This window comes from Chiloscyllium plagiosum, unplaced genomic scaffold (genome assembly GCF_037043375.1).
Source record: "Chiloscyllium plagiosum isolate Xiang-an unplaced genomic scaffold, Cpla_swu_hap1 HiC_scaffold_2, whole genome shotgun sequence".
NCBI lineage: Eukaryota > Metazoa > Chordata > Chondrichthyes > Orectolobiformes > Hemiscylliidae > Chiloscyllium > Chiloscyllium plagiosum.
This window is the reverse complement of record NW_028270140.1, coordinates 66,684,420-66,698,413: the sequence shown is the minus strand read 5'-3', so window position 1 is coordinate 66,698,413 and position 13,994 is coordinate 66,684,420. Positions and strand designations below refer to the sequence as shown.

General features: G+C 40.8%; 1 protein-coding gene across 5 annotated transcripts in view; it reads left to right on the top strand.

Annotated features, from left to right (window-relative positions):
• The first annotated feature begins 7,966 nt into the window (after positions 1 to 7,966).
• dapk1 (death-associated protein kinase 1) overlaps positions 7,967 to 13,994 on the top strand; it is a 265,283-nt gene continuing 259,255 nt past the window's right edge. For 2 of the 5 annotated variants that reach the window (XM_087997453.1, XM_043713274.2), the window contains exons 1-2: positions 7,969 to 8,164; positions 9,252 to 9,425. In XM_087997453.1, coding sequence (XP_087853579.1) covers positions 9,364 to 9,425 — 62 coding nt within the window. In that variant the 5' untranslated portion in view covers positions 7,969 to 8,164; positions 9,252 to 9,363. The other 3 variants (XM_087997448.1, XM_043713282.2, XM_043713294.2) reach the window with 3 other exon arrangements.

Below are 13,994 nucleotides of genomic sequence, written 5' to 3'. Positions count from 1 at the left end.
CCAGACCTTCCAGTACACAGACCGGCAATGCACTGAACTGAAGTTGCTGCTGCTCATCGGGACTCAGAAGAACCTTGATATACACAGTTAAAAATCACACAACACCAAGTTATAGTCCAACAGGCTTATTTGGAAGCACTAGCTTTCGGAGTGCTGCTCCTTCATCAAGTGGTTTTCAAGAAAGAATTTTCTATCTTGAATGTTGCCAGTCTTTTGAATACTTTCTCTTTATTGTTATACAATTCAATTTCTCCACTACTTTTTACATTACTGTGATTTTGCCAGCATTGTCCCCTTTGCTGAAAATAGATTCAAAATACCCAACAAGTCCTCAACCACATCCTCCACCTCCACAAAAAGTCTCCTTATGTATTCCTAATTTCATTTTTGTGATTCATTCATGAAATGTGGCTGTCACTGGCTAGGTGAGCATTTATTATCTATCCTTAATTTTACTTGAAAATGTAGTACCTTCTTAAACCTCTGAGGTGCTTAGGGTATAGAGACACCTGCAATGTTGATAGGAAGGGCGTTCCAAAATTTTGGCCCAGCGATGGCAAAGGAATGGTGATGTCGTTCTAAGTCTGGATGGTGTGTGGCTCAGAAGGAAGATTGCAGGTGCTGGTGTTACCATTCATTTGCTGTTTTGTCTCTCATGTCATGGGTTTGGAAAGTTGTGCCCAAGGACACATGATAAGTTACTCCAGTAAATATTGTCGATGGCACTCATTCCTGCCACTGTGTATCAGTGGTGATGTTCAATGTGGTGCATGGCGTGCCAATTAAGTGGGTTGCTTTCTCGGGGATGGTGTTGAGTTTTGTTGGACCTGCGCTTATCCAGGCAAATGGAGAGTATTCCATCACACTCCTGACTCGTGCTTTGTTGGTGGTGTATAGACTTTGGGGTGACAGAAGATGAGTTAACTGCTGCTGAATCCCTGGCCTTTCATAGAACTTATATGGCGAGTCCAATTCTGTTTCTGGTCAATGGTAAATCCTGGGATATTCACAGTAGGGGAATGAGCAATACTAATACATTTGGACAAGGTCGATAGTTAGAATCTCTCTTGCTGGAGATAGTCATTGCCTGGCACTTAGGTGCCACAAATATTTGTTGCCTCTTATATATTGATTATATATGGACACACACTGCATCTGAGTTGTCATTAATTGTGCTGAACATTGTGCAATTGAACATTCCTACTTCTTACTTTATGATGCAGTTGAGGAAATTGATGAATTAGTAAAGATGGCTGGGCCTAGGTCACTACCCTGAGGAACTCCTGCAATGATGTTCTGGGCCTGAAATCTTTCACCTCCAACAACCACCTTTCTTTCTGTTATGCATAAGTTCAAAAAACAGTTTCCCCCTTATGCCTATTACCTTCCGAGAGCTTCTTGACTCCATATGTGGCCAAACACTGCCTTAATGTCAAGGGTTATCACTCTCACCTAACCTCCAGAGACCAGCTCTTTTGTCCATGCTTGAACCAAGACTGTAATGAGAACAGGAGCTGAGTGGTCCTGGTAGAACCTGAATTAGCATCAGTGAGCACATTAGTCCTTCTCAAGTGTCACGTGATAGCACTGTCAATTCCCTTTACATCACACTGTTGATGATCAAGAATAGAACTGATAGAGTGTAATTGGCCAGCTGGGATTTGTGAAATAATAGGCAATTTTCCACATTGTTGGATAGATGGCAGTGTTGTAGCTGGATTAGAACATCTTGACAAAGGGTGTGCCAATATCCATACCACAAGACTTCAATACTACTGCTGGAATTCTGTCAGCCTTTGCAGTGTCCAATGTCTCCAGTTTTTCGATATCAAGTAGGATAAATTGAATTGGTTGAAGGTTGCATTTGTGATGCTAGGAACTTTAGAAGAGGCCAAGATGGATCATTCACTCAGCAATTCTGGCTGAAGATGAATGCAAAAACTTCAGCCTTATCTTTTGCACTGATATGCTGGACTCGCCCCATTATTGAGGATGGGTGTGTCAGTGGTGAAGGGCGAAACAAAGGTGAAAGCACACAGTGAGGATGTCACACTAAACCTACAGAGGAAATACAGACTACATGGGTGGTCAAGAAAGTGGCAAACTGTGAGGTTGCGCACGTTGGTACAAGTAATAGAACAGCTGAATATTCTTTAATTGGGGAAATACAGCAGTAAATTGCAGAGCAGACGGCTTTGAGAGTCCTTGTGCATGAATCACAAAATGCTAGCATACAAATTCAGTGTGTGAAACGGAAGTCAAATGGAATAATGGCCTTATTTAAAGTTGTGGAGTCATAGAGCCATAGAGATGTACAACAGGGAAACAAACCCTTCAGTACAACTTGTCCATGCTGACAAGATATCCCAATCTAATCTATTCCCATTTGCCAGCTCTTGGCCCATATCCCTCTAAACCCTTCCTATTCATATCCCCATCCAGATGCCTTTTAAAAGTTGCAATTGTACCAACCTCTTCCACGTTCTCTGGCAACTCATTTCATACACGCACCACCCTCTGTGTGAAAAAGTTACCCCTTAGGTCTCGTTTATATCTTTCCTCTCTCACCCTAAAACTATGCCCTCCAGATCAGAACTCCCCCACTCCAGGGAAAAGACTTTGTCTATTTATCCTATCCATGCCCCTCATGATTTTATTAACATGTATAAAGTCACCCCTCAGCTCCAGGGTAAACAGCCCCAGCATATTTAGCCTCTCCCTATAGCTCAAATCCTCCATCCCTGGCAACATCCTTATAAAATCTTTTCTGAACCCTTTCAAGTTTCACAACATTCTTTCTATAGCAGGGAGATCAGAATTGAATGCAATATTCCAATAGTGGCCTAATAAACATCTTGTACCGCCACAACATGACCTCCCAACTCCTGTACTCAATACTCTGACCAATAAAGGAAAGCATACCAAACTCCTTCTTCACTATCCTATCTACCTGCGACTCCACTTTCAAGGAACTATGAACCTGGACTCCAAGGTCTCTTTGTTCAGCAACACTCCCTAGGACCTTACCATTAAGAGTATAAGTCCTGCTTTCCCAAAATGCAGCACCTCACATTTATCTAAATTAAACTCCATCTGCCACTTCTTAGACCATTGGCCCATCTGATCAAAATCCAATTGTAATCTGAGTTAATCTTCTTCGCTGTCCACTACACCTCCAATTTTGGAGTCATCTGCAAACTTACTAGCTATACCTCCTATGTTCACATCCAAATCATTTATATAAATGACAAAAAGTAGAGAACCCAGCAGTAATTCTTGTAGCACTCCACTGCTCACAGGCCCCCAGTCTGAAAAACAACCCTCCACCACCACCCTCTATTTCTACCTTTGAGCCAGTTCTGTATCCAAGTGGCTAGTTCTCCCTGTATTCCATGAGAGCTAACCTTGCTAACCAGGCTCCCATGGGGAACCTTGTCAAACACCTTATTGAAGTCCATATAGATCACGTCCACTGCTCTGCCCTCTTCAATCCTCTTTGTTACTTCTTCAAAAAACTTAAATCAATTTCGTGAGACATGATTTCCCATGTGGAGAAAGTGAGGACTGCAGATGCTCGAGATCAGGTTTGAGTGTGTGGTGCTGGAAAAGCACAGCAATCAGGCAGCATAAGCCATTCCTGATGAAGGACTTATGCCCAACTCATCGATTCCCTGCTCCTCGGATGTTGCCTGACCTGCTATACTTTTCCAGTGCCATACTCTCGACCTTGCCTTTCCAAATACATGTAAATCCTGTCCCTCAGAATTCTCTCCAACAACTTGCCCACCACCGACGTCAGGCTCACCGGTCTATAGCTCTCTGGCTTATCCTTACCACCTTTCTTAAATAGTGGTACCATGTTAGCCAACCTCCAGTCTTCCGACACCTCACCTGTGACTATCAATGATACAAATATCTCAGCAAGGGGCCCAGCAATCAATTCCCTGGCTTCCCACAGAGTTCTAGGGTACACCTGGGGTTTTAGCCACCTTTATGCATTTCAAGATATCCAGCACTTCCTCCTCTACAATATAGACATTTTTCAAGATGTCACCATCTATTTTCTTACATTCTATATCTTCCATGTCCTTCTCCACAGTAAACACTGATGCAAAATACTTGTTTAGTGTCTTCCCCACTTCCTGTGACTCCATACAAAGGCCACCTTGCTGATCTTTGAGGGGCACTATTCTCTCCCGAGTTACCCTTTTGTCCTTAATGTATTTGTAAAAACCCTTTGGACTCTCTTTAACCCTATTTGCCAAAACCATCTCATGTCCCCTTTTTGCCCTCCTGATTTCCCTCTTAAGTATACTCTTACTGCCTTTATACTCTTCTAAGGGTTCACTCGATCTATCCTCTCTATACCTGACATATGCTTCCTTCTTTTTCTGAACCAAACCCTCAATTTCTCTACTCATCCAGCATTCCCCACACCTACCAGCCTTTCCTTTCAACCTAACAGGAAGTATATTCCTGTTAGGTTGAAAGGAGATATTCCGAATGAGATATTCCATTATCTCATTTCTGAAGGCTTCCCATTTTCTAGCCATCCCTTTGCCTGTGAACATCTGCCCCAATCAACTTTTGAAAGTTCAGTGGAAATGGAGTATAAAAATAGGAGGGTCTTGCTAAAACTATATAAGGCAGTAATCTGACCACAATGAGGATATTGCCAATAGTTTTGTCTTCTTACCTAAGAAAAATTATACCATCATTGGAAGCAGTCCAGAGAACATTCAAAATCCTGGGTGTGGAAGGATTTTCTTATTAGGAGAGATTAAGAAGGCTCATCTTATACTCATTGGAATTTAGAAGCATGAGAGGAGATCTTTAGGAAATATATACATTTCTTAGAGGACTTTAAAGAGTAGATGCAGGGAGGTTGTTTCTTCTTGTGGGACAATCCTGGGCCAAAGGCATAATCTTAGAGTAAGGAATCACTCAGCACAGAAATGAAGAAGATTCTTTTTTTCTTCCAGAAAGTAGTCAACCTGTGAAATTCTTTACACAGAGGCTTGATGATGCTGAGTTGTTAGGTGTATTCAAAGCTGGGATAGACTGATTTTTAACCAGTGAGGAGGCCAAGGCTTTTGGAGATTAAGCAGGAAAATGGGATTGAGAGATATCAGATCAGCCATGATCTCATTGAATGGTGGAGCAGACTCTAAGAGCTGAATGGTTAATATCTGTTCCTATATCTTACAGTCTTGTAGGTGATGGAATGGGCTGCTTTGTCCTGGATGATGTCAAGTTTCTTAGCTTTGTTGGAGCTGCATTCAGCCAATATTCCATCTGATTCCTGCTTTGTGCCTTGTAGATGGCAGATAGGCAATGGGAAAATGGGTTACTGACTGCAGAATTCCTAGTCTTTGACCTGCTGTTGTAGTTACAATATTTATATGGCTAGTCTAGTTGAGTTTCTGGTCAATGCTAACCCTCAGGATGCTATTAATGGGGGATTCAGACATGGTAATACCATTAAATATCAAGAGACAATGGTTAGATTCTGTCTTGTTTGAGATGATCATTTCATGGCACTTGTGTGGCACAAATGTTACCTGCCATTTATCAGCCCAAGCCTGGATATTGTTCACAATCTTACTACATGCACTTGGATATTGAATTGTTCAGTATCTGAGGAGTCGCAAATGGTGCTGAACACTGTGTAATCATCTGTGAACATCTCCACCTCTGACAGTATGGTGAGACAAAAGTAACTGATGAAACAGCTGGAGATGATTAAGGCCAGGAAATTTAAACCTGACAACTAGAAGCTGAAAACAAAAAAAGAAGAACTGGAAAAGGAAATGTGAGGCAAAGAGAGTGTCTGAGTCTAGATTAACAAGTAGCATAGAAAGGAATCTAAAATTATTTTTAAACATTATTTTGAATGTGATACTTTGCAAGATGATTATTATTTCTGGAGTCACACCTAAGACATAGCAAGATAGTTATGTTTCATAGAGATCAATCATGTAAGCCCAAGGACATCACAGAAGGAGCTGAAGATTATAAATAAATGTGCTTGACTATGCACCTTGCTTGATTATAAAGCTTCCTTTTTCTGTTTCAGTTTAATTTCTACTTCCTGGATCTTCACATTTTCAGAGTGTTGGAGACCAGATCCACAACCCAGATAACCATCACGACCTCACTGAAGTCCTACGGCACTGACCTCTATAGGAGTTGTCTGGGAAAGTTAACCTTCTTTCTGATGGATAGCTCTTCTGTTCTCTGGGACCCTCCATACAATTCCCTGTTTACAGAGAATTTCACATGAAATGTTAGACAGATTAAAACCTACTCCAACTCCAGAATAACCAAAAACCTATCCTCAAAATCAATGACCCTGAACTCTCCACTCAAACTCCAACAAAACTCTGAATCCCTGACTACCTTCCGACCCTTCAACTATCTTTCTGATCAAACCCATGACCAGACCTGACTACACCTAACTAACAGATTACTCATCCCAGTCCAACTACTCCCTGGCCTACCCACCCACTTATCCGTCCCATCATCCACCTCGCTAATGAACAACCTCATCCATACCCACCTGCCCAACCCACCACCTTCTCCATTTACCCATTCAGTATTTATTAATATTCACACTGGACATTTAGACTTACTTATGGCAGCTAGTATTGTAAAATGGCCAGGTTCACACTTAGTTATGTGTTGCATTCTGTGTTTCTGGAGAGGTTTTTGGACAGGGGTACAGTGGTTAGCACTGCTGCCACACAGCACTAGGAACCTGGGTTTGATTCCAGCTCCTGGCAACTATCTATAAGGAGTTTTCACATTCTCTCCACATATGTGGGTTTCCTCTGGAAGTTCCAGTTTTTTCCAAAGGTCCAACAGGTCAAGTACATTGGCCATTGATAAAAAATGCCCATAGTGTCCAGGAATTTGAAGGTTACTCATGACAAAATCTCCATGTGGGGTTATGGGGATGGGGTGCTCTTTGGTGGGTCAGCGCAGACTTCGAGTCATAGAGATGTACAGCACGGAACAAACCCTTCGGTCCAATTTGTCCATGCTAACCAGATATCCCAAACTAATCCAGTCCCATTTGCCAGCACTTGACCCATATCCCTCTAAAGCCTTCCTATTCATATACCCATCCAACTACCTTTTAAATGTTGTAATTGTACCAGCCTCCATGAGTTCCTCTGGCAGCTCATTCCATATACGCATCACCCTTTGCATGAAGATGTTGCTCACAGGTCTCTTTTAAATGTTTCCCCTCTCGCCCTAAATCTGTGCCCTCTAGTTCTGGACTCCCCTACCCCAGGGAAATTACCTTGATAGGTTGAATGGCCTCTTTTTGCACTGCCTGGATTCTATGATTCAAAGTTGGACTCAGAAGGCCTGACAAGAAAGGCAGAACTGCACCATGCCTTGAAAAGTTTATGTGAAGCAACAATCCAATAACGGTTGTTACTTCATAGGAGGTATGGGCCTGTATCTTTACTCATACGTGTGTTCCCAGCTATGGATACCTTAGGTATCACCTTGTGGGAATGTGTCCAGTTTGTACCTAATCAGTTCCTTTTTGAATTCCTCCCTTTGCTCACCTATTAATCTTTGATTTCAATTCGCTAGGTCACATCCCTTTTCAGGTCCCTCCTCCAGCTGAGTCTTTTCACATTTGATTTTTCCTTCTCCTTTGCCCCGATAATGAGAAGACTAATGCTTTTGTGTTCATATTAAAGGCAAAAGGTATAATTTTGGAAATGCGACTCCACTTAATTCCCTTTTGAGTGCCGCAAAGGGGAATCTAGGAGTACAAGCATCTGTACATAATATCGCTGACAGTAATTTCTGCTATTATGTGCCATTGAAACAATCAGGAATCTGTCAATCAGCTGACTTCTGAAATTCCCGTAGATTGTTCCCATTTCTGCGAGTGGTGGTGGATTTGACGTTTGGAAGAGACTAACAGCAAAGTAAATGCTCCTTGGCGGAGAGGGAAGCAAAAGGTAGAAATCAGAAAAAAAGTAAGCGTTCCTGAGAGAACGAAGCATACGTCGAAAGAGGAAATGTGCAAACGCCACAGTGAGAGGGAAGCAGTGAGGTCTTTGCTGTGCGCCACTCACACCTAGGGAGCTCACACCTTGTCCGGTTTTCAACGGTTGCTGACTAGTTTGCAGAAGGAATTGTGAGTAGGAGCAAAGACGTGGTGTTGTTCTGCGCGTGGTGTCAATATGAAGCCTGTAGATGAGGAGAGAGCGGTGATGTGTGAGTGTCTGAGTAGTGAGCCTTGTGAGGGAGTCAGTGAGAGTTGCAGCAGCCTGTTGTTGTTATTGGCTGGGCCGCTCCGGTAACCAGGGGCAGCTCCACTTGGTGACGGAAAGCTGGAGCTGTTCCCTGGGAGCTGACCGCGCCAGTTCCGGGGGGGGGGAAGCACAGCTGTAAACTTCCATCTTTTATTTTTAAACACCGCCCTCCAGCCCTGGGGAGGGGAATGTTGTGTTTTAGGGTGGTAGGGTTGCTCCCGCTGTGGAGTGCAGGCTGTAGTTGGGTTAATGTGCTCGGATTGCGGTCCGGGTTGACTTTGGGCGCAAGGCCGAGGCTCGAGCACACTGTGTGCTTTCCTGAGGTACAGAACCCCCCCCCCCCCCCAGCTCCAAGTAGTCACCAACCTTCACAGCTTTCCTCAAGTAACCGGAAGAAGACCTTAAACATTTGACAGCGAGTTCTCTCTCTCGTATTGTCGGTTTTAATTTACCAAGTGTGCATTTTTATTTAAATACATATAAATATAGATAATTTTGGTTTGAATTCAGATATAACTGTAGACCGAATAAAAAGGCTTGTTTTGGGAGAATGAATCTTGCCGGTTATTTTGTTTTGTTTTTAAAAAAATAATCTATGTATGGTTGTTGGTGAATCTATGCTGTTGATTTTCCAGCTCTGGTGTTGGTCTGTCTGCATTGGTGAGGAATCACCAACCAGCCCTTTGCAAAGATTGAGTGGCGCTGACTTTGTTCACGGTTACAATAGACGTGATTTTTTTTGTTCATTTCCCTGTGTTATTTTGAAGATAAATAGAATCAATCCTTAATTGTGTATCACGAGCAATGTTGCTGATTACGTTGTTTGTGTTGTACTATATACCGAATAAAGCAATGTAACAATCAGATTTTTCAAAAAAAAATGTTCAGGAACGCCCATTTATTAACCCAAATAGCAATCGTTTTTTTGGTGCAAAAGAGTCATTTTTGAACTTTTTTTTCCCTGCACAGGCTGGAATGCACTTTGTGTGGCTAGGAATTGGGGAGGGTCGCCCTGTTGGATGCTGAAATTGGTTACCTTTTATCGGGCTGATTGTGCGCCGGGATGCAGTAACCAGTTACCATGACCGTGTTCAAGCAGGAAAATGTGGACGATTACTACGAAATCGGCGAGGATTTGGGGAGGTGAGTGGTTGGAATTTCACAGATGCGGATCAAGGAATCTGGTGTTTGTAACGAGGTGGCTGGAACAATGGTCAAGAACGTTTCCATTTACGGTGCTCTGCCAGGTGATGGATCCATTTTGTCAGGAGGTGAAGGTATGGGGCAGGAATTGGGACTGATTTAATTCCCCCTCGACCCAGACGTTCAGACAGAAGACTTTTTTTTCGGTTAAATTTCCAACGAATCAGCTAGCATCGGATTGTTCCACTTAAGATAGTGGCAGTTGCTAAGGGTTTGATAAGGGCCAAGCCATGGGTGTTGCACATGGTATGTAGCTTTATTATCGTTCCCATTCAGTTCAGCTATTTTGTCATGTAGATAAACCGATGGTGATGATATTTCTGCCGACCTAACATATTTGTAGTTGTTTTTCCCCTCTTGGTAGGTTCTAATTAGCTTTGAATATAATGGGGTTCAATGTTTTGTTATCATTGTTAAGGGGTTTAAATTCTGTATTGGCATTTAAAAGATATTTGTAGGGTTTGATTCAAGCCTGGTAATCTGTGAAAATAGCTTGAATTTAAATAGTATGTAATAATGCATTTTCTCTAATGCATGTTACTACAAGGAGTAACATTGCATAAAATGCACACAAAAAATTGGTCCAGAAGTGTGAACCCCACTGATTCAGTGTTCTACCCTCATAACATCCTGTTAAAAGTCTGCATCATTCTGTGATCAATCAGAATTGTCAATTTAACTCCTAGCTTTTTTCCTAATATATTCTATCTTCAGAAGACCCTTCTCCACTATCCCCTTCATCCTCACCTCCAACATGAACTTTGAGGTGATTGTGGACTTATTTGTGACTAAGGTTGACAGTGTCTGATTCCTTTACTACTGCCACCTTTTTTCTTTCCTCTGAATCTTACTTGCCCTTTGGTTTCCCTCTGTTCCAACTCTGATACTTTTTTTTATTTGTTTACCTATATTCCCTCTGTATCCCAAACTAATCTTAGTCAGAAAACCCACCTTTTGCTCCCTCAACCCTAATCCAACTCAATTGTTCAGCACTCAGTCTGGGAAACAGGAAAGTAATGGTTTGATATTGCTAATGGTTTGCTCTTCACCGTAACTGTGTCCATCTTTCAAATCTGCCGTCATCACCCTTTCCTTAAAAAGCCAATCTTTGACCTCTCTGTCCTTGCAAGCTCCATCTCCAGTATCTTATTGGAGCAATTGAATGTGTTGTAGCCTACCAAATCAGTACCTATTTTCCACAGGGTTCCATATTGGAATCTCTCCGGATTGGTTTGTTCTACTGGCAGAACACCAAAATATCCCTTATTAAAATCACAAGCAGCATCCTGTATGGCTGTAAACAAAAAAGAAAGAACTGTGGATACTGGAAAATCAGAAATTACTGGAAAAACTCAGCAGGTCTTCAGTTCTGAAGAAGGATCATTGGATCTGAAACATTAGCTCTGCTTTCTCTCCACAGTTGCGAGACCTGCTGAGTTTTTCCAGCAATTTCAGTTTGTGTTCCTTTGTGACTGTGAGGGAAGTAAACTTTCCCTTCTCATCTTTATGGCCTGTCTACAGCCTTTTCCATGGCTGAACTTCTTCTAGTACTTATCCGCTGTCATCCAGATAGATGGAACTGATCTTGCCTGATTCAAATTATTTTATTTAGCATAGCCAGATAAAGAATCGATTTGCAATGACTCCTCTTCCCTCTTGCCTCCATGCAGACTCTCAGCTCTGAAATTTCCTCCTTATCGCTCTGTCTCTTTTTTTCTCCTGTTTCTTCCATAAAATGCCTCTTAAAAATAAGCTTCTGTTTGTCTGGCCCAGTATATGTGACTCGTTGTCAAATTTAGTTTGATAATGCTCCTGAAAAACATAGTGTCTTTTTATGTTCAATAATGTACAAGTTATTGTTATGGTCTATATGTGCTGTTGCTTGTCAACTTACAAATACTATATTTTGGGGAGAAAGTGAGGTCTGCAGATGCTGGAGATCAGAGCTGAAAATGTGTTGCTGGAAAAGAGCAGCAGGTCAGGCAGCATCCAGGGAACAGGAGAATCAACGTTTCGGGCATAAGCCCTTCTTCATTCCAGCAACACATTTTCAAATACTATATTTTGTTTAGTTCACTGTAATTTACTTGGTTACATGAAATGCATTTTAACGTCTATCAAGGAGGAATTGTTTTGCACTGGTTAGGATTACGGTGACTGCGATTTTATCTAAAGCTCAGGTCACTTCAACTGAAAGGTGAAGCCTGTGATTAGAAGTCTTGTATGAAATATAATGGTTTCAGCATCCTCAGCCTAAGCTGCAAGCGAGTCAGTTTAGTGCTGTGTCTGATAGGTCTAACCTTGTATTTGATTTGTACTACGGTTAGTTTCTTCAAATTGGAGTCCATGTTTGAAATAAATCTTCAGGTGTTGAATGGCTGAACCTTATTATTTTTAAACTGAGATCTTTCAAGGTTTTCAGAAGCTTTTTGTTTTTCTCAGTGATTTGATAAATGTAATCTAAGTAGTAAATTGAAATTGAACTGGGCACTTCTCTGGTTTCTTCATGTTGAGCCTTCGTGACAGAATTGGGTTCAAGCTTGTTTCTAATGACTCGAGTTGATGCTGATACTTGACAGTTCAGGATGAAATCTGGCTTGATAGATCATATGTTTAATTTTTTTGTTGTTGACTGTAGTTCCTATCTGAAACATAGTCACATGATGCTACATACTTTTTTAACTATAGAACATGCATTTATTATGCAAAAGAGAAAAAAAGCTGTGCACATATTATGTTTAAAATCTTAATAAACATTAAACTAAGTTAAACCCTGTTTTCCAACACTATCTGCTGTTGAGACTCCAGTCCAAAGAAATTCAATCCTATCTCAACGCTATAAATTCCAATTAACTGACTCTTTCCAGTTTCTCTGTTGAAATGTAGAGAATATTTTGTGATCCCTCTCCAAATCTGATGGCCCAAACTTGTTAAATTCTAACTGTCTGCAAACTCTCTTGGTGTGAAAAACATCACAAACTAGAAAAATGCTGCTGCAGTGACTGATTTCATCTGAATTAAAGCTTGCTTCTGAACTCAACTCTCAATTGTTCTCAACAAAAACACTGGTGTTTTCTGAACTGACAACAAAAAACTAATGGCTTAATCTATTTATACTGCCTATCATAAATATAAAATTGTATGCATCTTATTCCATAAATACTCGAGGGGTTCTTCCAAGTCCTTGATTGCAGTTGTGTGTGTTTTTGGAACTGGTGCATTGAGGTCGCTGTTCCAGAATGATGTTCTGGCTTTTGCTTTTTAAAAAAAATCCTTTTATGGCACTAACATACATCCGTATTTCTTTCTTTTAAATTTGTTAAATGATAATATATTTCACACACCTTTCATCACATTGTCATAACACTCATCCATGAATCTGTGCTTGTGCATTTGTGTTCTAACATAATGTCATTTGATGTAAGGAACAGTGGGTGATTGGGAAGGTGTCTCAATTTATAGACAGATTTCAAATATTAATCTTCAGAAAATAAGCCTTTCTGCTGGCTTCCTATGTATGTTTCGCAATAGGAGTTTTTGCAGTGATATGCTCCAGCGTAGGTTTCACATTATGGTGATATTTTGTGCACTGCATAACCTTTTCCTTCAGATATCTGGAACTGGAAACCCTGGAGGAAGAAGGCTAATGTAGTGTGGCAGAATAAGTCACCAGTACTGTAAGTTCAAATCAGAGGAGGCAGCTGTCAGGGGAGTACATTAATTATTGGGAGATGTTCAGAAGAGAAAGACACCCTCTCCTGCCTACACTCCCTTGCAATGTACATGTATCCTGCTTCGTGGCTATGCATCACCCAATGAGAATTACAGTCCAATGCAAAATATGATGGAGACAGTTGTATTCCCATTCTGCTTAGGTAAAAATAGCTCTGAAGTTTTATTACAAACATAATCTGAAGGTGACTTTTTCTATGGGTTTACAATGAGTTGAAACATACTTTAATAGGAGATTTAATTTTTATGTAAAGTAATGAATTTTATAAAAAACAGGGCGTTTGCGTCTGTGGTTTTTATTTGTTGGTGGTTTAACCACAGTGAGTGTTTGATCTCAAATCAATTTCTTGTAGGGAGGACTAAAATTAAGGCAAAGCCCTTCCAGATAAGGAGGAAAAGTCACTATGTAACTCCTAATGGGAGATATCAGATCAAAAGAGCTCTTGAACTGCCTACTATTTGCCTTGGCTAAGCAAGATGTCAAAAGAAGTCAGAGTGAAAAGGAAGAAAAAACCACATCCTTATTTTAAGTACATTTAAAAACATTTTTATTGAATGTGCAAATAAATTTCTCCAAGTTCATGATACAGTAGCTAGATTTCAGACTTGTTCACAAGTCGTTGTTAGAAGTTGTTGTCAAGTTTGTTAATGAAATACTGTGTTTTCTCCAGACCCATAACAGAAATTTAAATTCTCTGATAGTTTTGTGTAAATGAATTACTGAATAAATACCTATTTATTTCAACACATTAGTTTCTACTCCACATTTATAGAGTC